Source organism: Marmota monax, unplaced genomic scaffold (assembly GCF_021218885.2).
Source record: "Marmota monax isolate L192 unplaced genomic scaffold, Marmota_monax_Labrador192_F-V1.1 WCK01_AAM20220418_F8-fsc00190, whole genome shotgun sequence".
Taxonomy (NCBI): Eukaryota; Metazoa; Chordata; class Mammalia; order Rodentia; family Sciuridae; genus Marmota; species Marmota monax.
Genome location: NW_026693010.1, coordinates 243,706 through 268,130, shown reverse-complemented (window position 1 = coordinate 268,130; position 24,425 = coordinate 243,706). Strand labels below are relative to the sequence as shown.

General features: G+C 44.6%; 1 protein-coding gene across 10 annotated transcripts in view; it reads right to left on the bottom strand.

The window, feature by feature from the left end:
* Positions 1-24,425, bottom strand: part of Ppp2r5c (protein phosphatase 2 regulatory subunit B'gamma) — a 139,994-nt gene that overhangs the window by 72,608 nt on the left and 42,961 nt on the right. Inside the window, exon 1 of one of the 10 annotated variants that reach the window (XM_058582204.1) lies at positions 13,314-13,484. The exons of the other annotated variants lie outside the window; for them this stretch is intronic. Coding sequence (XP_058438187.1) covers positions 13,314-13,335 — 22 coding nt within the window. The 5' untranslated portion in view covers positions 13,336-13,484. Of the gene's footprint in view, positions 1-13,313; positions 13,485-24,425 lie in introns of those variants that run through there. 10 annotated transcript variants of the gene reach the window in all.

Sequence of the window (24,425 nt, the reverse complement as noted above, 5' to 3'; positions counted from 1 at the left end):
CAGGGCCTTGTTCAGTTGCCAAGACTGGCCTTGAACTTGTGATTTTTGGGCCTCAGTTTCCCAGGAGCTGGGATTACAGGCATGTACCAACTCTCCTGGCAAAGCTTCCACACTGCTTAAACCTGTTATGTTACTGTCTCAAGTAATAAATACTTCAAACTGATTGCTTGGATACAATAAGACATGCAAAGAAAAAGCAAGGGTTTTCCTCCAGCAGGGAAACTCCCATCACTGCCCCTCACAAGTTGAGGGGTCTGGGCCCACAGTGTGACTGGATGCCATGGCACTGTTCTCGAGGGTGCTACAAGTCACCTGGGGGAGGGCCGGACACAGACTTGTGCCTAGAGGGGCAATTCCCAAAGGGAGAACCAGCAGTGGCCCTGCAGTGCTCACCTCTCCCCATGCCCTGTGCTCCCACAGAGGGGAGGGGACTTGACAGTGAGGTGGCAGGGGTGGTCAGTGGTGCACTTAGCCCTCAATGCCACACCCTGCAGTATGTCACCAGCACATCTGGGTGGCTCCACGGATGGCAGCACATGAGCACACTCTGCCTGGAGCCAAGAGCTGCTCGCTGCTCGCTCCACTGTCTGGAGGACTTCAGTTGCAGCTCCAATCTGCAAAATGGCCACCCTGGAACCTATCAGTACTCTGCCCTTTAATCCTTCTCAATGGGGACTCAAGGAAGTCGAGTGCGCACTGAGGAGCCTTGGCCTTCGACTGAAGTCACATTTTGCCACTCTATAAAAGGGGCTGTGACCTCATGCTCCCTGGATGATATACCTGTGAATGTGGTTCAGGTTAGCACGTTGTCCCCGGGGTCTATCAGTGGGCTCATTTTTCCCTTGGAGGAGTTTGCCAATGTGGTAATAAACATTTGATGTTTTTATTGTTAAAGAGAGACATTCTGGTGGCAATGCTTAGGTATGTGCTGAAAGACATCAAACCTTCCTTTATTTGTTATTTCGCAGCACTGGGGATGCAACCCAGGGCCGCACACATGCTAGGCAAGCCTCACCAGAGGGCCATACCCAGTCACAAAGCTGACCCCCTTGCCACATCTGCAGGGGAAATGGAGACTGTGTTCAGGACCAGACATGCACTTCCTCTCAACTCCTAGTCTCCTGACGCAGCAGGGTCAGGCCAGGGAAACCTGCTGTATGAGGGCACCCCCAGGGCAGAGCCACTTTTTCTGCCTGGCAAGAAGGGTGGACTCTATGGCTGACTGGCAGCAGCACTGAGGGGGACGGGGTGGGCGGCAGAACTGCTCACAGGAGCTTGGCAAGGGCTAGCACAATGTGTGAGGAAGGACAGGCAGGCCCAGCAGCTGTGTGTGCTCCTCCCCAGACGCCTGTGCTGTCCGGGGGAGCGTGGTGCCAGCCTCCTGAAGCTGCCCAGCTCAGCTCCTGCTCCAGTGGCAGGCACTGTCCTCTACCTCCCAGGACCATGGACAGTCCTCTGTTTCTGCTCTAAAACTAGACAGTTCTACTACAAAACGCACAACCCATTAGTCAGGACAGCCCTTTTCCTTGCCCCACTCCTCAGGTGAGGACAGAAGTTTGGCACGTGCCTCAAACTAAAGCCTCCCACCCTGCAAGCCACAGATGGATCTGGGGACCCTCAGTGCCACCTCTGTGGAACTTCCAATCTAGCCTCCTAAGTTCCACGTTTCTGTATATGATACTTTCTGAGATTTGTCCTTTATAGTCCAGATTTTAGGTAAAATGTGTAACTGAAGTACTTTGAGGCCGTCCTATGGTACAGTTGCCCCTTTGTTTCTAAATCTGAATCCTTCATTTGGCAAATCTTTAGACATGAGGTAGCAGTAGCACAGGAGTCAGGAACCCGGCAGAAAGAGGGAGTACCTAGTCTGGATCCCAGCTCCTCCTCTAAGACCTCAGTGATCTTGGCCAGCAAGCTTTCTCTCTGTGGGTCTCAGTTTCCTCAACTGGAAAATGGGAATACGTGTACTCCCTGGAGTTGTTGTGAATTAGGAGATATGTATGTTTTTTGCTTTCATATATGATGCATTATTTTATTTTATTTTTTAGTTATACATGACAGTAGGATGTATTTTGTCACATATACATGAAGTGAATTAAGAAATACTAATGTGCTTGGTGTGATCCCTAAAATGGTGTGCCCTTGGTCAATGTAGGTTGTTCTGTTTTGTTAGTCATAGGCCAAGTGACTTACTCTATTCTACCACTCACTTCTGAGGGAGGCAACATTTTTCATCCTCTCCAGGCATTTCCAAGCCAGCCACTAATACACTGTACTCAGCAACTAATTTGTACCTAGTAAAAGGCAGAGTCCCCACTGGACAGTGACTGGTTCTGTTCAAGACAAGTGTGTGCCTGTCCTGCAAACAGAGCCCAGAAACTGGGCCTGCTCTTCTTGTTGTAAGAGCAGGGCAGCACAATACAGCTACTTAGACATTGGCTAACAAACTGAATGAACCCCAGATCAAATTAGGACAGACGTGCCCACTAGGCCAAGGGAGCCAATCTCTCTGGCAAGTTCACGAATATGTTAGTATTACCAAGATATGGCAATAACTAGATTTGAACAGAAAAATATTCTTAAAGTTTGCTGGTTTAAAATGATTATGGTGGAATTGGGTTTTTTCCTTTCTGTTTTTGTGTTTTTTTGGGGGGGGTGCTGGAAGCTCACATGGGTAAGAAGATAAAGAAAAACTGCAAAGTACTCCTCAGTAGACCAGGCAGCAGAAGACACTGCTGTCAATCCAGTGTGACCAGTTGTTTGACCTGTTTGGGCCTCATTCTCTACAACTAAAAAATCAGGTTCTTTCAGGAACTCAAGCACTAGCAGAAAATCCTAGAGGAGGACAAGAAAAACACAATAGGGCCCTAAACAGAAACTGGAAAGAATGATGTAGGTGTGTATGTACGTGCATTTGTACTTAAATCCAGAAGAATTTACCAGGGAGTACTACACGTAAAGACCCAGGGCTGGAACCTATAAATCTATAAATGAAATCCCCCTCCCTGCAGAGAGCTGACTGCTGGTGTTTACGTGAAACAACACCTTAGTGTCTGACTGCCAACATATCATGTGTAAACATATACTACATATTTTTGAAAAATTTATCTTTAGAAAGAAAGGCTCCCTGTAAAATTAAAAAAATAATGATCCAAATGACAAGAAAGAAAAATTCAGCTGTTCCCATCTGGATGTCACTTACACCGGGGTCCTCCCTGTGAGGCAGAGTCATATGAATGTGCCCCAGGACCAAGCACTACATGCCCTTTTGCTGTTACTCCTCTCATCCCATGTCCTGGTGTCCAATGTCCAATAAAGGGATCAATATCACCTTTAGTTGTCTAAACCTCACTGTACATTATACTACAAGTTAAGACATTGAACCAGCTTTCTCCTGTTACTCTTTTTAAGCAAAAGTCATCATAGATAATGCTTTCATTATGACTGCAGACAGAGGGGAGCAAACTCACTCAGTGCACCCTGCTAAAACCTCTGAGAAGACAGTGCATCTGTAAAGGCGTGTGCCTTCAAGGCCCGGGAACTCCACGCTGAAGAGGACGGGACAGACAGGGCAGCCAGGCATCCAGGAAGAGGGGATGCTGGATATCAGTGTGGCCATGGGACAGTAGAGCAGCAACCCAATGTGCATTGGTGAAGCCCAAAGGCCCAGATCAGGATGGCACAGGGATCTGTAGGAGAGGGGTGCAGGTAGACAGCCATGAAAAATTACTCAAAAGCCCCCAGAGCCCATGCCACCTGTGATCACATAATTAGAGGGCTCTCACCTGGGGCTATGAGGGGCTTTCTATACTTGTAAGGCTTTTGCCTCTGATGAAATCAGAGTCATTACAGCCAACACTCCATTGCATGGCGACAAGCAAGCCTTCAAACCAGACCAAGCCTGTTGAAAGGCATCGATAAGCTTGCAAAATAGTGAAGACTTATAAGACCAAGAGAAAAGACACAGGATGAGTGCTGCACCTGAGCAGACTTCTCATGCACTAAGCCTCAGCCCTTCTGGAACAGGTGGTGAGAAGCACAAGCCCTTTGCTTTTTACAGCCTCTTTGGTGAATAAGACAAAAAAAAAAAAACAAAAAAAAACAAGGCCAGGGCCCTGAAGGTGGGGAAGGGCCTGGTGAAACCTCTGTTCATCATACATATAAATACAAATATAAATGTAAATATGCAAGAAACAGTAGAGCAAATGCAGTAAAATGTGTGAGAGAAAAAAAATCAGAGTGATATGTTTGAATGTATGACCAAGGGCCACTTCAGATGTCTGTGGTCCCACAGACACACCAAGGACCAAAATGTGAACACCAAGAATGAGCCAGTGCCAGTGAGGGCTGGGTGTGAGCAACTGCCCCTTAGCCCTAGGCCCTGGGGACTGCTAACTGTGTATCTGATGCCATCTCTACTGCACTCCGAGGAGAGTACAGTTCCTGCTTACATCACCTTTCAGAAACACAATGTAGTGGTATTTTGTAAGTTATCATATTTCAGATTTAAGAAACCACTCCTGTGAATGCTTGTTGTTCAGCCATCAAACCTCCACAGTAACAACCTCTCTCTGCCACAGGACGCACCAGGGCTGAAGTCCAGCCGTTTCCTGCCACTGCTGCCATCGTCAGTTTGTCTTGTATTCTCTACAGTTCTGGCTTCAGATATTTCAACGTCAATCACGCCACCTAGGTTCATGCCAGTTCCATCACCCCAAAAACCTATGTGTCAGCATCACAAGGTCATCTTATCTCATTTATTATTATTTTTTCCCCTGAATTCAACTTTGCCTAATAAGTACTGTCATGACCCCTGTTTTTCTTTTGCATCTGCCCAACACATTCTAGGAAAAAATGCATGAAACGCCCCAGATATTTAAAATTGAGACATCATACTTTAAAAAAAATTGATTTAGTTAGAAACAACATCTTGAAGAACTATCTTCAGATCCCCTGGTGTGAGATATAAATTTCCAAAATAACAGAATGAGTTATTTATGATGACTGAACAATGTCACAGAAATTAGCTGCAACTGAGTGTATGGTTCCAGTACAGGTAATTTTGGTCTGAAGGCGCGCAGGGGGAGAGCAGAGAAAGGAGGAGGTGCTGGCACTTGGTCTAGGTTCCTGTGCTGCCTGAAAGCTGATTTGATCTCTTTCCCCTGGGTGGCTCCAGCTGGAAGCCAGGGGACTTCTAGCCTTGGCGCTCAGTCCATAGCTCTGTCCAGCTTTACAGCCTCAACTGCAAAAAGCATTTCAGCTTCTGGAAAGTCTAAGTTTCTTATTTATTTTTGCTTATAAACTTAAGAATTTCCTTATATAATTAAAAACATTAAATTTCTCACTTAATTTTCGTATTTTAATCTTACTAATGTTTCCTACTATTTTTAATTCTTTTAAGGAAAAACAGAAGCTCATCATCATTGAGTATTTTCCACATGCTAGGTATCACTGAAACTTTTCTAGGCCCATTAATTTTTATAACATGTTATTTTCCCCATTACACAAATGAGGATGGACTCACAGAGAGGCTAAGGTGACATGGCTCAGCAGTGACAGAGCTGGTACTCGAGCCCAGGCAGGGTGGCTCCAGAGTCTGCAGATCCCTGTGGGGACAGGTGCTGCACAGTGCTCAACTGCAGCCTCCTTCTCCCTGCGCCCCTGTCATCTCCCAGGTGCTGTCAAGGCAAAGCTGTCCTCCAGGAGCAAGAAACAGTAGAGCAAATGCAGTAAAATGTGTGAGAGAAAAAAAAAAAAAAATCAGAGTGATGTGTTTGAACGTATGACCAAGGGCCATTTGGTCATACTTTTAAGAATTTAATTCTCCCAATGAAAACCACCTGTGAATTATAAGCAATGTTTCCTAATATAACTTGGACACAGGTAGGTTTCCCCATTAGCCTGCATCACACTTGAGGAGGGGCAAGTACAAGGAGCCCTCTCAAGTACTCACGTCATGGACCTTCCCTCTACTCAGTCCTCTAGAATGCTCATCAACAGGAAACTGTCCCACTGGAAGGCACTGTGAGGTTTAGGTTCCTTGGTTCCTTGGTGAGTCACTGGCCAGCCTTCCACCAATGCCTGGTCCTCAGCCATCCCTCACCCCATGTCACTGTTCCCTGCATCTGCCAGACAGCCTACACCTCCCTACTTAGGTGTTCCATCCAAGCAGGCTGTGCTCCACTTGGTCGGGAGAAGTCCAATATCCACCCTCCCAGTTCTAGGTGGTAGGTAATCAGCAGAACTGGGATCAGAGATCCCAAGTCCCACAGACACAGGCGGCATCTTCTTACTGTGAACGTGCTCTGAACACACTTCCAGAAGTAAGAGCCACTTCTGTGGCATCTGGTAGGAAGGGAAGCACTGCACAAGCTGCTTCCAGGCCTTGGGCAGTTCCCTGACACCCATTCTCACGTCAACAAGTATTCTGACTGCCGAGACAATCTCTAAGACTCCTCTCACTGCATCCCAGGCCAAGAGAGCAGTGGTGGTCTGTTAAGAGGGTGGACTTCTGATCTATCAGCCTATAATAAGGATTTACTTCTCCAATCCCACCTGAGGTTCCTGATAAGACCAAATTAATGTCTTGATGGGTAAATTCTTAGCAGGAAATGTCCTGGATCAACTTCATGGCCCTGGAGCTGTAAGCACACATAACACGCCCAAATTTTTAAGAGACGCAGACACCAGGGGTGGCAATGTGCCTTTACCTGTGTTTCACCTGTGAAACACTGAGTCTGGGAAGGGAATTTTTCCTTGAGCCATTTCTGCTGGAATAGCTGCCCAATATACGGAGGAAAATGCTAGTGACCCAAGAACCTCTGCAGCCACTCACACCCAACAAAGGGAGAAGTCTATGCCACTCTCTCCTTCTTTCCAGCTTGTTTTTTTTTAAACATTTTTTTAAGTTATTGATAGACCTTTATTTATTTATTTCTATGGGGTGCTAAGAATCAAGCCCAGTGCCTCACACATGCCAGGCAAGTGCAGTGCACTACCGCTGAGCCACAGTCCCAGCCCTCCCTTCTTTCCAGCTTTGAGAAGACTTTTTGTTTAGCTTGGAAGAGCACTCTCTGCAGACACAGAGCCTCAGTACCGCTGTCACACACAGTGGACAGGAGCACAGGGCCAGGCAAGGTCTTTTTTTAATTCCAGACAGGTCCCCTGCTCAAATTCTCAAGAGAACACTTGATTTGGGATATGATCTGTCCTGATTGGACCATGTTTGGTTAAGCAGAGGGGAGATCCCTTCAAAGTTCTGATTCAGTAAAGATGGCTGGGAAGTAAGACCTTTGAGCCATAATAGAGAATGGAAGACAAAAACATGTTAACAGAACTTTGACATTTCAGATAGTGTATTTGCAAACACCACATCGTGTGGCTCTCATAATTCTGGGGAAAAAAAAAAAAAAAGCTTTGGACCAGTTACCTGACTTGGCGACTACTGGGGAAAATGGAACTCACACAGGTGCTTCTGCCCCCTCACCCTCTGTCCTCTCCCAGGGAGCCCTGTGAAGTGCATCCCTTAGCACACTGCGAGGGAGGGGGCTTTCTAGCCTGGATGACTGGAGGGAGCAGGAGCAAATGCAGAATTAACACACAGGTTCACCCATGGTGGTGACAAGCCACTTAATTAAAATTATCTGTCACTTTCAGTAGCTTTGTGATCGTCTTAACACTTTTGCCAAACTTGTGACCCTTAGTAGTGCTACCTTCTTAAAACTTTTGATCAAACAAGACAAAGCTGGCCAGGACCAACTGGGAAAGATTCCTCATTTTCAGGATGGCCAAGAAGCTCCACCTCCTTATTACCCAAGGAAAACCTGGCACTAGATGGGTGAGCATTAGCGCTCAGCACCTGCTGACCCACTATCAGTCAGAAAAGCAGGCCCAGCCTGCCATGTTGGTCAGCACCTGGACCCCACTCCCATGCAGACTGGACTGGACAAAACTACTTGACCAGAGGCAATGTTTAGGCCATGTCAAGGCTGGTCTCCCCTAAACTGAAGCTACCAACAAGCGGCTTTTACTAACTAAAATCTGGAGACGGGAGGAAGCAGGTGGATCTAGTGTCAGTGCTGGTATTACTGATTTTGGTGTGTTCTAGACCTGGGCAAGTGGTCACACCCCCAATCTTATTGAACAGCCACAGCTCTTTTGTGAAGGAGATACTGCTATTGTTCCCACTTTACAGATGGACAACACTCAACAGGACGGGTGACTTGCTTCAGATCACACAAACAGAAAATGTACCGAGCCCCTGAGGGAAAGCTGAGGACACAGGGAGCCAGCTGTGCTTCTGGGATCTGACCCAAGGCCCCAAGGCTGGCTCCTCTGACAGGCTCCTCTGCTGGGGTCCCTTCTCTAGTGATGTCTTGAACACCCTCCCTTTGATCTGATTCCCAGGGAGAGGCAAGCAGCAGCAGCTACTACTGCTGCTGCTGCTGCTGCTGCTGCTTGCAGCCAAGGGGAAGAGCCTGGAAGGCCTCTTTGGATAGGCCTGAGCCCCTGGTGGCTGGTCCCAGGCATCCCACACCCCAGCCATTTACCAGCTCCTTTGAGGTTTTCGACACTTCTTTGTGGTCATGCCATCATTTACCTGGGTGTTTAGCTTAAACAGACGTGCAACTCTGACTTAAAATCCTGCCCCTGTCCCCTGTATAGCCAGTGGCATTGTGTGCTGACCACACTCAGAGGACTCCTGGGCTGTCCCATGGTGTGAAGGATAGGACAAGAAACCCTGTTACCTAATGCACAACTTCTAAGCTGACGATGACTGCTGCTCGGCAAACTGCATCTGAAGTCTCCAACTAACATCTTGAATGAGAAAAGGAAAATCATTTTAGCCTCCGTGGTGGTTCTTTCCACCCTTCAGACTGACCATGTCCTCTTAGCCTTTCAGTGCATCCCTCAGCATACTGCAAGGGAGGGGCTTTCTAGCCTGGATGACTGGCCCTGCCAGTCTTGGTTCTATAAATGAAGTAGTATTTAGGAGCCCAGTGTTAGACTCTCTCCCCAGGTCCCAAGCTACCCACTGGTTCCTTTTTAAATTTTGCTTTCAAATATACATCATAATATTGCTGCTCAAATAAGTATGTCTTTGGACAAATTAAACAACATTAGCTAGTGTAAATAACAGATGAACTCTTTTACTTACTAACTTAAGGAATTGCATACAATCAGGTGGCATGTTCCACCTTATCAATCACACAGGAAGAGCTGATCTGCAATGGATTTGCAGCTACAAATTCATAGGAAGCTTAAGAAGGTGACATGCCCATCAGCCTGTTGGCTTAAAACAGTTTCTGAAACTGCTGAATAATTCCATTCAAAGGTGAATTGTTCCTCTAACTGGATTCTCACAAGTTTTTCCCCATGTAATACACTTCTGAAGATGTTCTAATAGTTGAAGCTGATTCAAATCAAATTCTTCCCTGGAAGTAGCCAAAAAAAGCATGATAATGTCCCACAAAAAGGAGGGCATGTCTTACACATTAAGACACAATACCAACATATCATTGTTACCAACATATCAAGAAGGATCATGCTTCGTCAGTGATACCACCAAAGCAGCAAAATGAACATACTAAGACCAGCACACACCTTTTCCCCCAAAGCGGAGTGAGCTGCTTTTCCTCTGGGCTCTGGCACAATCCCTGAACAGCTTTCCTCTGGTGTGTGCCTCGTGGCACTGCTGTACTTGTACATGGATGCTCACCTAGTCGCCTATAGCAGGTACTGGGCACCAGAAGCATTTGCTGAGTGGACACATTTCACTAAGTACTCAACATAGCCACACATCCATTGCCCCACCATGACCCTAGGCTTCCCTGTGTTTCTTCACTGTCCATGCAGTTTTCTCTGCCAGGTCTCGTGTTCCATCTCCCCAGTCCCGTGTGAAGCTGCTAAAGGCCCAGCAGTCTTATGAAGGCTGCCCTGGTGGTGACATTTACTTTCCACTCTGTAACTGGGTGACCTCTTCATCTCTCACCTCACAGCACTATGGAAGAAGCAGTGTAAAAAGAAAGCTGTACTCAGAACTTGTCACGAGGATAATGACTTATCTGAACATCATAGAAGGTATTTTAATTTTTTAAAATCATCTCATTCTCTTGCTTCAAGGCTAATAGCCTGGGAGCGAATGGCTGCCTTCATCTCTGACGGCGGAACTTCTATCCAACACTCAGCACAGGCTGACTGTGAGTGTATCTGTGAGTGTATCTTCAAAGCTTCTAGTTTTTCAGTGTAAAGTTGGTAAAAGCCATTTCTGAGGTGAGATAAAGAATTTGGGGCACAGCTGAGTGTTAAGAGTTTCTGCTTGCCCGAAGTAGAAGTCTGTACTGAAAATGACACCATCGAGATAGCACAAAGTCCCACAGAACTAAGGACAAGGTGACAGAGACCCACACTGTTTTAGTCAGCTTTTTCTCCGCTGTGACCAAAGGACTCAACCAGAACAATTGTAGAGGAGGAAAGTTTTATTTGAGGGCTCACAGTTTCAGAGGTCTTAGTCTATAGGAAGCTGGCTCCATTCCTTGGGACGTGGTAGAGCAGCTCACATGGTGATCAGGAAGCAGAAAGGGGGATCTCTATTTGCCAGATACAAATATATACCCCAAAGCCACGGCCCCAACGCCCACCTCCTCCAGTTACCACTCAGTCAATCCCATCAGAGGATTAATTCACTGATTGGGTTAAGGTTCTCACAACCCAATCATTTCTTCTCTGAACTTTCCTGCACTGCCTGACACGTGAGCTTTTGGGGGGACACCTCACATCCAAACCATAACAGGCACCCAGAGCAGAGGCCTTGGCTGTGTGGAGGGATGAGCACCACTACTGGCCACACCCTCAGGCCTCCCATATTTCCAACCATCTTTGGTCTCATTTATTTTTCTGTCCTCAAAATTCTCTGCTGAGGCTTCATATCAAAGTCACAAGGCCCTATCTTCCCAACTTTCTTCTTAAATTCCCCTTCCTGCAACAGAAATTTCTGACACCACCCCTGCTAAAGATAACACTAAAAGTTCTGGTTTTCAGCAGAGGTGGTTTTGCTAGCCAGAGTTGGTTCACCAGCAGTGAACTGGGCTGACCACCTAGTGACAGCATCTAAAATAGCAACACTGGGTTCATTCTGAACTGAATGAAATGCACGAATGAAATATCAGCTGAACAGGAGAGGACCTGAATGAGGCCCTGGTGAGCAAGTTGAGAGGTGACTGAGTAGTGCCATTTACCTGCATTCCTATACTGTGGTGTCCTTGCAGACAAGAGCCTGCCCTCCCACAGGGTTGGGAAAGCTGAGAGGGCATACTCTATAACAAGGACTGGGAAAATAGACTTCTAGCCACGTCTTAAATCCAAACTCACGACTGCAGCCTTTCAGTACTGAACTACCTGGGCAATAGCACAGGCTACCATTACAGCATTCACTTGAGAAAGGCTGTGCTGCCCGACTCAGTTACTGACATGTGCCCCCACTTTGTTTTTTTTTTAAGTTTGTTATTTTTCTTTTTCTTTTTTTTTATTGGTTGTTCAAAACATTACAAAGCTCTTGACATATCATATTTCATACATTAGATTCAAGTGGGTTATGAACTCCCATTTTTACCCCAAATACAGATTGCAGAATCACATCGGTTACACATCCACATTTTCACATGATGCCATATTAGTGACTGTTGTTGTGCGCCCACTTTGAATGCTATGCTTTTCCTTTTGTTTTGGTGCTGGGGATGGAACCCAGGGGTGCTTTGCCAGTGAGTCACATCCCTAGCCCTTTTTATTTTTTTAAATCTTGAGACAGTGTCTTGCTAGATTTCTTCGGGCTTTGCTAAGTTGCCCAGGGTGGCCTTAAACCAGCAATCCTCCTGCTTCAGACCCGAGTCGCTGGGATGCAGCCATCGCATAAGGCTTTTGCTTCCTTTTACTTTTTTCGAACAGGTAACATGTTTGTGTGATTCAAACATGCATATATGCACACACCCATGGTGCAAATCATTCTACACCACCACCCACCAGGTGTTGCTGAGAGTGTCCTTCACATCCATGGAAAGATAACGCATGTGTTCTTAGCCCAACCTCCCCTTGTGTAATGACAACAGTGGCACACTACCCCACTGTTTTGTCTTGCTATCCGTCCACTAATGGCTCTCTGCTGTTTTCCTTTTATCAGTTCATAAAGGGCTGCTGCTTTTCTCGTTACTTCATTTGAACCCTTTTCCAGGATTTTTCTCTTCCCCTGGCCAAACCCATCCCCAGCACATGCTCCAGCAGGCTGAATCCCATCTCCACAGATATATCCTGGGACCACTGATTAGCTTATCAAACTCGAGCAGAGGAGGACGTCTGGGCTGTCCCCTCTGTGCCTCTCAAAGCACCTACAGCACTCTTGACAACTCCAGCACTTGCGCAGAGGGCAAGCACCACACTGCTGCTATCTAAACAGTAGCCTGGTTAGCGCTGTCCAGCTGGTAGGCCTTAGGCCAAAGGTTAAAACTCAGTTCTACTTTTTGTGCTAGGTATGTTCCATGAAGCTCTCCTTCCTTTGAAATAAACTCGGTTAACTAAAAGTTTTTAGTCTGAATTCCACCCTCACGTAACACAAGAAAAGGCTGCAGGGCTGCTATATGACCAACACAGGACATACATGGTACCTAGAGCAGGGGATGAGGAGGATTCTGCAGAGCTTTGTTAAAACCAGGAACATGATTCTTTTTTACTACAATGTAAACATTATCTCATTGTATACACTGAGGAATATTTCTGCTTTACTACTGTTGCCCCTTGGATGCCTAAACCAAAACACCCAGTTTTCAGAGGTGGGGGGAAGCTTCTCTGGGGCTGGGGTTTTGGCTCAGTGGTAGAGCACGTGCCTAGCCTGTGAGGCACTGGGTTCAATTCTCAGGACCACATAAAAATAAATAAAGGTATTGTGTCCATCTATAACTAAACATAAAAATAATTTAAAAAAGAATACCTCTCTGTTCTACTCAAGAGCTCCAAACTCTATCACTACCAAGAAAAAGTATATCTAATTTTTTTTTACCAGATTCTAAAAACTACTCATCGAGCATCTTTACCAGTATAAAATTCACGTTCAACACTGAAATACTCTCGCCAGGTCTGTTTAAAATGCAGCTGGAAGGTGAACCTCCCAGGATGTGCGAGACTGTGGACTCAAGAGGTAGGTAAGTTGTGAGCCTGTACCCTTCCAACAGGAGCCCCATGCCAGGCCATGGTGCAGCTAGACAATTTAAGGCCGGTTGAATTAACTTCACCCATAGCCACAAACCCCCAAGGAAGAGGCTTACCTTCATGACCCAGAATCTGCATCTCTTGTTTTTCTAGATGACACCATAAGATCAACTAACCTGGTTTCAGTGGCACTGCACTCTACACCACTGTACAGAGTGCAGAAAGCGCCACGGAGATGGGTCTCTGTGATAAAGGAACCTGCAAGAGCAGCTTCCCAGGCCCATCCAGAGCAGCGCAGGCCCAAAATCTTAGTCAGAAAACCCAAGTGATCCTTGGTCTCTGTCACCAACTCCTCTGGGTCCTCAGGCAAGTTGGGGAACCTCTCTGCTTTAGTTTCCACAGCTGTAAAAGTGGGACTAATAATACCTGTTTACTACCTCACAGGAAAGAGGGCGGTGGTTAATGAACAGTTGTAAGGAGCTTTGAAGATTAAAAAGGTTCCTGGGTGCTAATGACAAACAATAATAGCCTATCTATTCTCATCCGGGAGCTGCCGAAAGCATGTGGAACTGCTCCCAGTAAACTTTTTTTCTTATACAATCTTGAAAAACTCTGGAAGAGATGAACGTTGGTGTCCTGATAAAAGGAAAGACGCAGCTCTGGTGGCTGCACTGGAGCTGCCTGGGCTCTGCAGCAGGGATAACTGGGTAAATATTTACCCAGGCGGCATGTCTAGTTACTGTGGACGCCTCAGCTGAGGCTATTAACTTGGCTGATAAGTCCCTGTTTCCTGCCAAAGAACTCTTCCCAGAACATGCTTCTTAAACTTCCCTTTATTTTATTTTATTTTTTTCACATTTAAATGTGAAGTGGAATGTTAAAAATCACTCAGGGAGCTTCATGTGTGGCTCACCTTCACTCTGGCCCTCCTCTTTTTTAAGAAACAAAGAGTGAAAAGGCTCAAATCCGCAAAGGCTTGGGTTGGCCAAACAAGCTGCAGGCCCAGCTGGGCAAGCTGGTATCTGGCTTTACACAAACCCTTGTGTGCCCATACCCAAGCACCCCACCAAAGTTACTTTCCAATGTAGGTAAGCAGGACAATCTGTGGTAATGATTCCAACTCACACAAACATAAAATGCAAAAATATATATTGAAAGCTGACAATTAAATGAGGCATAAAATTTAGAAGTAAAATGCAAGATTCAGATCACCAATATTGTGTTTTAACAACAACAACAACAACAAAGCCTAAAACTGTCTTTACAAAAAAGGGTTGGTTTCAACACCTGATAGATGGCCTCATCTAGGAAATAAAGAGATAAAAGAATGGAGTTCTTAATAAAGGAAGTAGGGGGCTGGGTTTTTGGCTCAGTGGCAGAGTGCTTGCCTAACATGTGTGAGGCACTAGGTTCAATCCTCAGCACCACATATAAAAAAATAAATAATAAATGTACATCAACAACTATACATATATATATATATATATATATATATATATATATATACACACACACACACACATACACATAAAGAAAGAAAGTAGGGAGGAGAGTAAGCTAAATAAAAAATTTCAGAATACAAAATTAACTTTGGCTTAAAGTATGAATTTAACTGTTGTTTAATAGTAATGACAAGCCTAGTAAATGCCATTTGTGATTTAAAGAAAAAGGATATCTGAACGTTAAGATTCTTAAAACAACAACAACAACAAACACCTGCCCATTGGATAGTCTACTGGCAGGACATTTCTTTTACATAATGAGCGAATAAAAAAAGAAATCTGTTCATTTTCATTTTGTGTTTCTTATTCTTGGGAATATCAGACTGAAATGTGAATCGAAGTTCCTTTCTTTTAACTTCCTTGAAAATAAGGAATTAAATGCATTTCTGACGAGAACACAGTTCCGTGGCGGTTCAGCGAGGTGCATCTACCTAACCGTGGACCCCATTACAGTGCTGGGTCTGTAACCAGGATCCAGCAGTTCTGGATTCCTGTATGATTTGAGCTGCTAATTCTAGAAAGGATGTGTATGTGGGGAAGGGTCTCTGATGAGCAAGACCTCAAAGTTTCCAACACCTAATAAAGGTCAAGGGTTAAAAGGGTAAGCGATGTTCTCTAAATTAAAATGCTTCCTCAGGACCAGGTCTGAAGAACAGGGGAATAAAAACCCACATTTCCGACAGTCTGATGAGGCCTCCATTCTAAAAATCAGGCAAGGCAAGGTTTTGCTCTGGCCTTGCCATTTTTGACACCTGTAAAATGAGTGCAGAGCAGAGTGCTGTGTTTGCTGGCTGTGGGAGGTGAGTGTTGGTGACAGCTCCAAGGATGGTCACAGGCACTTGCCTCCCCTTCTAGACACGTACCTAGTCTGAAAATCAAATGCACAGAAAGGTGCAGAAGACCACACCAAAAACCACACCAAAACGTCCATGCCACATATGTACACACAGCACGAGACAGGATAATAAGATGTGAGACAGGATAATAAGATGTAACACAGCTCAGGGCAACAGCTGACCATTGAAGAGAGCTTTCAACAAACAAGAAAAATTGTTTTGTCAAATTTTTTCCCCTTAAGAAATAAAGAGAAACCACTCTCTATGTACTATCTGTGAATGAATACGTTACTTATGCAGATAAACAGAGATGCTCTAGGGTGGGGACAAGGTACCTCTGGGATAGCACACAGCAAACTCCAAATAGTCATTGTGAAATATGGGGAATGTGGGGGACAATCTGCAGGATCAGCAGATCAGGGAGAATTTTAGTTTCAGACGTAATTAAGAAAAAAAAAATAAAAAAGGTTACACTTACTTTAGTAATTGATTGATTAAAAATTTGAAAAGAGAAAGGGAAACCAACTAAAGGCAGGAGAGGTTGCAGGTTGGCTGGCCCCGGATGCTTGCTGTTACCTGGATGGCCCTAGAAACACATTTACAAGGCTGGCTGGTGACTGGGTTCATGTTGCTGTTCCTACTTTTTTTTAAATAATTTTTTTAGTGTTGATAGACCTTTATTTAATTCATTTATTTTTATGTGGTGCTGAGGATGGAACCCAGTGCCTCACACATGCTAGGCAAGTGCTCTATCACTCAGCCCCAGCCCCAGCCCCTACTTGGTTTTTTTTTTTTTTTTTTTTTTTTTTTGAGAAGGAAGAGAGAAAACAGAGGTTTGGCACACACAGGGTCAGGGGGCACTTCCAGATCATGCTAGAGTTCCTAGGCCTGGCATTTTCAATTTTTGTGGTGTCAGGGCCTATTTACACTCTTAGAAAGTGTGAGGACCCAAAAGAGCTTTACTTACATAGGTTATAGCCAGTAATACTGACTATAACAGGGAATTAAAAAAAAATATTTACGTATTAACCCATTTAAAATAGCAATAAGTCCATTTCATGTTAAATAACATCTTTATGAAAGTTATTTTAAAAAATCAGGGAGAAAAATGGCACTGTTTTGCATTTTGGTATACATCTTTCACCTCTGACTCAACAGGTGACAGGTAGCTTTGCCCATCTGAGCCTGTATTCAAGGTACCATGATACATTGTTTTGGCTTAAGTATATGGGAAATCAAAAAAGTTCAAACCAATCCAGGCTCACAGAGATGTTTCTGAAAAAGGGAGTACTTCAATGGCCTTCTAAAAAAGTTTTGATATTCTCTGATCCTACACCAAAGTTCAACAATTGATAGCTTTTTAAAGATAAGTTACAATGTGGTATGTGAAACCATACTGAATTGTTCAATTATGTTAAAATCCAGTGGTGTGTCTCACACTTTGAACAGCCCTCTTCCTGTGTGTGTTATGTGGCTTCATTTATCCTAGTCGCTGGAAACACAGTGGTGTGCTAAGTTATTGGACCTTCCACCATATGTAGGAAAGTCCCTCTGCTAGCAATACCACCAATCCCAGCAGGAGTGAGATTAGCACTGGGAGCTGAACTGGTGATTTCAGGCTCCACCCTGGACAGCCTCAGGTCTGACGGTGTGTGCAGGGCAGAATGGCTGCCCTTGGACACCACGGCCCTCATGAAGGAACCGTTTTACCCCTGCTGCCTTGGAACCCAGCAGTGTGGAATCTCTGTGACGATAGCCTTGGCCTTGCAGACCCCTGAAAGCAGCTCAGCAACTGAAGATCCATAGGCCACCCTGGAGGTGCTCTTCTGTGCGGACTGAGGGCACCCCCAGAGTCTGAGTTCTGAGGAAGTGGCTATCAAATGTTCTTGGCCTACTACCCAGGCCACGAGGTTGGAAAAACTCCATCGCTAGCTGTCCATGTCCACAAAGTGCCTCCAAACACACAGGTACAGCCCTTCCCCAGGTCTTCCTTCAAGCCTACCAAGAGTGAAAGGCGGGGAAAGTAGAGAAGAATTAGGCTTGCTCCCTAGAGTGACACATCACTAATCTCATCATTTTACAAATTAAAATACCATGATCAGAACACATTGCTTATGAATAACACAACAGACAAAAATTCAGCTGTATGATAAAAAAAGTTGCCATATGTCAAAGAAGAGGCCAAAAACTCCCTAATCCAACAGTGTTAATAGCTCAAATTTGATTGGAAATATCACTATACTAAATTTTGTTAAGAAATTATTATTTTTAGTTGTAGATGGACACAATACCTTCATTTTATTTGTTTTTATTTTTATGTGGTGCCAGGGATCAAACCCAGTGCTTCACACATACTATGCAAGTGCTCTACCACCTCACCCCCACCACTATACTAAAATTTCAAGGGTTATAGCTCAGATCTATCTAATTAAAAAAAAAAAAAAAAACAGCACTAGCCAGGTGCTGTGGTACATGCCTACAGTTCCAGCCACTATGGAGGCTGAGGCAGGAAGACTACTTGTGCCCAGGAGTTCAAGGACGGCCTGAATAACACACTGAGACCCCATGATGGTGGGAACAAATCAGGAATTCGGCAGAGTTTAATGCAATGAGGTCTGACACAACATGACGAGCCTTTGGAAAGTCAAGTGGCTAAAAGTAGCAGAGAGCAACATCTGCATTTATAGCGACTAAAGGGAAGGACACATTGAAGTCACACTGTTTATGATTAGTCACAGATGCTTTTCTGGCTTTTAAACATAAACCTCCTTATGCTGAACTCTCTCCAGGGGTTAACAGTGTCCGTACCAAGTCATTACTTTCCTCTGGACAGAAAGATGGACGGGGACCAGTGAGTAACTCGGGGCAGAGGCCATGGAGGTGGCACCTGGATTCATCTGGGCAGCTGATTTCACACCCTCTAGAGTATAGAAGACACTAACTGCTTTCAGTGGCAAAATGCCAACTAGACTGCAAGAGATGAAAAGGCTCCGGAAATGAGAGACAGATAGATGGACGGATGAGCTTCAAGATGAACAAATATAGGTAATACAGCTGTAGAAAATTAAAACAGACTGTGGTTAAACTGCTGAGCTCTGAAGTACCACATGTGACCTACAAAAGGGGTCACCATGGCCACCACTAACACTTGAACTGTCTTATAACACTCCAGACGCCATTTTAAGCAACTTACCCGTATTTATTTACTTAACCTCACAGACTCCAAAGAGGTAGGCTGTATTCATTTCTAGGTACAGAGAGGGCCTCATTTTCCCACCACGGCTCAGCTAGTCAGTAGCAAGAGGGTGTGGGGTGGGGTCTAACTCTGGTGAGGCTCCAGACCTCATTCTTACCCTTGACCACTAACCATGAGCATCTCAACTTCAGAGGAACCTTGGTTTTCTCTCCCAGTGTGCCTTACTCTTAAGACCAGTAAAAATTCCAGTGAACAGCAAACAAAGTGAACATCCCAAACACCTGTGATATGACAGGGCTGGCCATCCATGGGGCTATGAGTCAGTGACGGGGGCAAAATCTCCACCACACAAGACTGCTGCTCACTGAAACAGCTTCCAAACTACTGCATTTGATTTGCACATTTTTGTGTTAAGCAGAACCTTCTTAAAGATATTTCCCTCAAACACTGATCCATGTAGAAGCTGAGTGAACACTGGTGTATCTCCTTCCCTAGAAGCAACAACTGTTGCCACATTATTCTTTCCGGTCTGAGTCTGTTACAGAGAACAAGACACCTCACATTCCCCAACAACTAGAGGCTCCTTAAAAACCACACCACCTGCACTGCACCTGGGCAAGCACAGCACTCCCACAGCAGCCAGTGTCACTCTGTACTTAGCTCTCCCCAAATGTTCCGAAATGTCTTCTATAGGTTCGATTTTGTGCTTTTTATTACAAGGATCTGATCTAGGCTTACTTGTTGTATTTCACTGTCTTATCACTTCAGTCTTTATTTTTAAACTAGAGGGTTTTGATTTATAAATAGTTCAAGGACCTAAAATAAAATCAGACCTTAATTTGCTGTGGTAGGATGTCCACAACTGTGCACTTGAGCCAATGTCTTTATAAGATTAAAAAGAAAATGATTTTTTAAAAAAGCATATTAGTGACATAAAACTACCCTGCTAAAGTTCTCCATATGTCAACCTTCCCCTGGGCCAGAGAGAGGAGGTCTAGTCTCAGTAAGGCCAGGCAGGAATGGGCAGTATCTCCTGAGCTTGGTAGGTCCTTCCCACGACCAGGTAGTTGGCCAAGAAATACACTGGATAGTTATTGTCTTAGTGAGTATTCAAAGAGATAACTTTTTTCTTTTCAATGCGCTGACAATGACTTAGAAACCATGCTCAGTGCCCCATGAGAGAGGTGGAACCCAAATGACTGTCTTTAGGATGCTCACGATTTTCTAAAGAAAACAGCCAGAAAGTAATGCCTGGTAGACCTGGGAAGTGAAGTGGGATGGCGGAGAAGAAGGAGCTTCCACACACCAAGAATGACACCTGCAAGCCCAGGTGCCAAGCTCCAGACACTCCAAGGTATACTGCACTCTGAGGAGAGCAGTGCAAACCAAGAGGCGCCTATGGTAGAGACTTTCCCACCTCCCCACACTGAAAACTACCCTGGAGCAGAGGGGGGATGGGAGCTGTGCTGAGCTCAGACTGTGCCAGGCTCTCAACATTCTGTGTGGCCCTGGGCAAGGGGCTCTCCTTTTTCTTCCAGGAAAACAAAAACAGCAACAAAAATCATAAACAATGCCTCACAGTGCTGGGCAGATTCAAGGAGAGGACAGAGAGAAGGAACTCTGGCCCGGCACACTGAAGGTGCTCAATCGATGCTCTCCTCCCTCCAGGACAATCACCAGTAGCAGCTTCTGGGGCAGTAGTCCTTTACTGAGGATCTCAGGCTGGGTGACTCTGGGGAGAAGACACACCTGAATTTGTCCTGCTCATCCTGCACACAGGAGCGAGTACATTGGTGCTCACAAAAGCTTGCTGGGATTGGCCAAATGCTACAGGATGAACAAGTTACAATCACATCTGACACAAGCAACCGGAAGCAGGATGTGCCCCAAACCAGATCTGAGTTTCCATTTGTCCTCTTCCTAGATTTAAAAACTTGACTAATAACTTGTATCTTTCTCTACATGATTTAACACATCTCAGTGAAGAAGTTCTAGGCAGCAGCTTCTACTATAAAGAAACCCCATGAGTAGATGTTATGCCCAAGTTCAAGGGCAAGACTAATTATCAAAAGGTATGCACTTTACACAACCACCCCCGAGAGGGCTGTCTGTTACTAAGGTTACCTTCCACCCCAGGGACATTAAAAAAAAACACCTTTGTATACAGGCTCACCCGTGTTCAGGTGTATAGGTGTGTTTCTGAACAGTTACTTCACAGAGAACTAACTGCAGCTACACAGTAATTAGGTGTCTATGAAGTTGGGATCTTGAGTTGAGACACTCTTCAGAGAGAAAGAATCACTCACTGCTTTGCTCTTCTTTTGAAGGGTCTTTTGTTTTTGTCATTCAAATATTTCTCCTTCTTAATTTTGGTAACATGGGTAACAGGTTGCACGCTCACCAGTGCTTACTGATGGTGCCATGCAGGTGTATTCTAAATTCAGCAACCTGCGTATCATTATTGTTAACGCTGAGTAAGTCATGAGATTCAGTGTGGCAGGAAATGAAAACCAGGGTTTGGCTTCTTCACGTGCTTCCTGTGTGTCTTTCTGAGAAAGGTGAAGACCACTGGGCTGGCAACTCAGCATGTACTTGTGAGAAACCACAGGTTCCCCTGAGTAGACGTCCACTTCCAGAAGTATCTTCCTCAAAAAGAATGATTTGCTCTCCAGGTTCCACAGGGTTTGCAAAGCCTCCCCCACGGACTAGGACAGGTGAGAGCAGTCCCTGGAGGCCCGGACAGAGGCCAGCTGGAAGAGATGCCGGGCTTCTCATGGTTTCCCTGGCCACTAACCTTGTTCTGGCCTGGCTCTCACTGCCTTAAACCTAGCTCTTGAATGGGTGGGAGGAGGAAATGGCCACCAAATCCCAGCCCACCTCCACCTGGCCTGGCCATCAAGGGCAGGAGAGGCAGTACTGGGAACCTCCAGGAAACAGGCTTTACTGGTCTTCACAGGCAACCAAAAATCAAGGATTAGCCTAGAACAGGGTTAGTTGCCTGAGGCCCAGGGGCCGAATCCAGCCTGCCTCCTGTTTCTGTAAATAAAACTTTATTGGACCATAGACATGCCTATTCCTTTACTGTCTATGGCTGCGTTTGCTCACACAGCCAAAAATATCTACAATCTGGCCCTTTTCCGAAAATGTTTGCCAATTCCAGTCTAGAACTGTGCGGTTCAATACTGTAACCACTAGACACATTTTAAATTTAAGATAACTAAAATTAAGTTAAAAATCCAGCTTCTTGGCTCAACAGTCACATGTGGCCAGTGGCTAAGGCAAAAGAGAGCACAGAGAACATTCCCACCACTGCAGGCAGTTTTCTTGGGCAGTGCTGGAAGTATAGGATCTAAGTCATCAAACTAAATTTACAGTCATCAAGTTCTGGGTCACTGTCTCTCCTTAGAAAGGTCTGCACTGAGTTAAAATATATCCCTTTCACACTCGAACTCCTAGGATATGCTTATTCACTACAATGAACACAAGCTTCAGACTATTTGGTATACAATAACTGTAAACCAACAAGAACTACAAGTCATCAGGTGGTCATTTTTACTTACTTGTTAACGGCCTTCCATCCCCAGTGAACTGTAAACTCTGTGAAAGCTGGGCCATTATGCTTGCTTGTATTCCAAGTTAGGACCCTGCCCAGCACACACGATAGATATTGACACACATACAGTATTGGTAAAATGAATAAGAAATGAACCCGGGTGCAAAACCATCCTGTGAAAAGAGGCTGCTGAACTGAACAGGTGATATGGCAGTGGGTAAATACACCTCTGTAACCCTGCAGCAGATGTTCTACAAACAGCTCGAATTTCTACTTAAAGTAAGTTTAAAAAAAAAAAAAAAAGATTCCAAACAAAAAAGCCATCAGGGTTTTGATTTTGGGCCCACCATGTAAGGGCCAGCCATGAGACCTTGGGTAAGTTATTTTCCATTCTGAGTGAGCTACCCGCCTCCTCCCTAAATGGGATGGATGAGCAAACAGATAACTCAGCACCAAACCCTCTCCTGTACTGCCTTCTTCCCAGCTCCCTGCTCCCTCCAGAGCACCCTGCCCAGGGGGAGTTCCTCCTGTGCCCTTTCCCCATGGCTGGGTCTCTCCCACAGAACCATAAGCTCCTCTGGGGCAGGGGCTATATCCTAGTCACTTTTGGCACACAGCAGCTGCTAATCAAAGGTTCAACTAAGAGTCTAAGAGCTCAATAAATAAAACACATTTTTGAAACCTCGTATTAACAAGCTTGCTCTAAGAAGTTCTTAGGGGGGCTGGGGTTGTGGCTCATCAGTACAGCGCTCGCCTAGCATATGCAAGGCCCTGGGTTAGATCCTCAGCACCACATAAAAGTAAATAAATAAAAGTATTGTGTTCAACTAAAACTAAAAAATAAATTAAAAAAAAAGTAGTTCTTAGGAGTAAATAATCAAGCATTCTTTGAGTTTTAAAATTAGAAATACCCTCACTGTTTGAATTAGTAGTTAGACTAAAGGTTGCTCTGTAAAAAGTCAAGTCTTTTTCAAGTTCATACACTTCACTGGTTTCCCTGCTGCAATTACACAGTGAACAGCCACAGGGAAAAATCCAAACTGGGCAAATGAGATCTTGGAATTAACAGCAAACAAGGTCTTGGAATTAACAATAGCAGCAGTGGTGGTTTAACAAATAAAATCAAATGATTCTATTTCAGAATAAATTCATAATTCAAAAGGTAACGAGTACATTAGGTATCTAATAAAAATCAGAAGACCCACAAACGAAAAATCTTAATTTTATATGCAATCAAATTTTTTTTCTTTTTAACTGCTAACTATTCAGTATTTAAGGTCAAACTGAAATCCAAACAATTTACATTTTGCTCTTGACCACTTGGGTTCTGCAGCTAGAACACCTAATGCTAACTGTAGTCATCCTGTTTCTTGGCTGGCTGCACAGCCAAACAATAAATTCATAGCTGACTCTAAAATATTTGGTTATAGTGAAAGCTGATTTCCACCAGCTCTGTCAAAGAGGGTTTGGGGAGAAAAGCAACATGCATTTCATTCTAGCAGGCTGGGTGTTCACGTGCTTCTATCTTCCTGGGTACACCCTAGGACCTGAAAAATCCTGCCCAGCATTTTAGTCACAGGGATTGTTAGTCACCTAGAGATCCTGCACCCACCCTTCCTTCACACAGGTCCTTAAGGAGATTTTGATAGTGAAAACTGTTTTGTATGAGGGAAAAGCTGTGATCTTATATTTAAAAAGTGATCTGGTGAGGCTTAACACCATTTTCTCTTTCACCCAGTTACGAGCAAAATTTACATAACAAATATCTTAATGCCAACTAAGTATGTACTACCCTGGTAACAATTCAACACGAGTAACAGGAACTGCATTTTTAAGCTAACTCTAAACCCCAAATATGTACCAACTGTAAAAAGGCAAACTGCGATTATTAAAATAATGATGTCTGCACACCCTAGAAACTTGTTGCCATCTTAAATTTAAACACCAAATGGCAACACACAGCCTATATGCATGCTGAATAGTTTGTAATACTCCATAAAAATGCTAACATCTTAAAAATTACAACCCCCAACAGATTTCAGATTTCAAAGCATGAGCACATTTCTTTTAAAAACGCTCTATGGCAAGAATGATAGTCCTTCTAAAGGAAGCTCTTTTCTGATCAATTCTGCATATTTTCA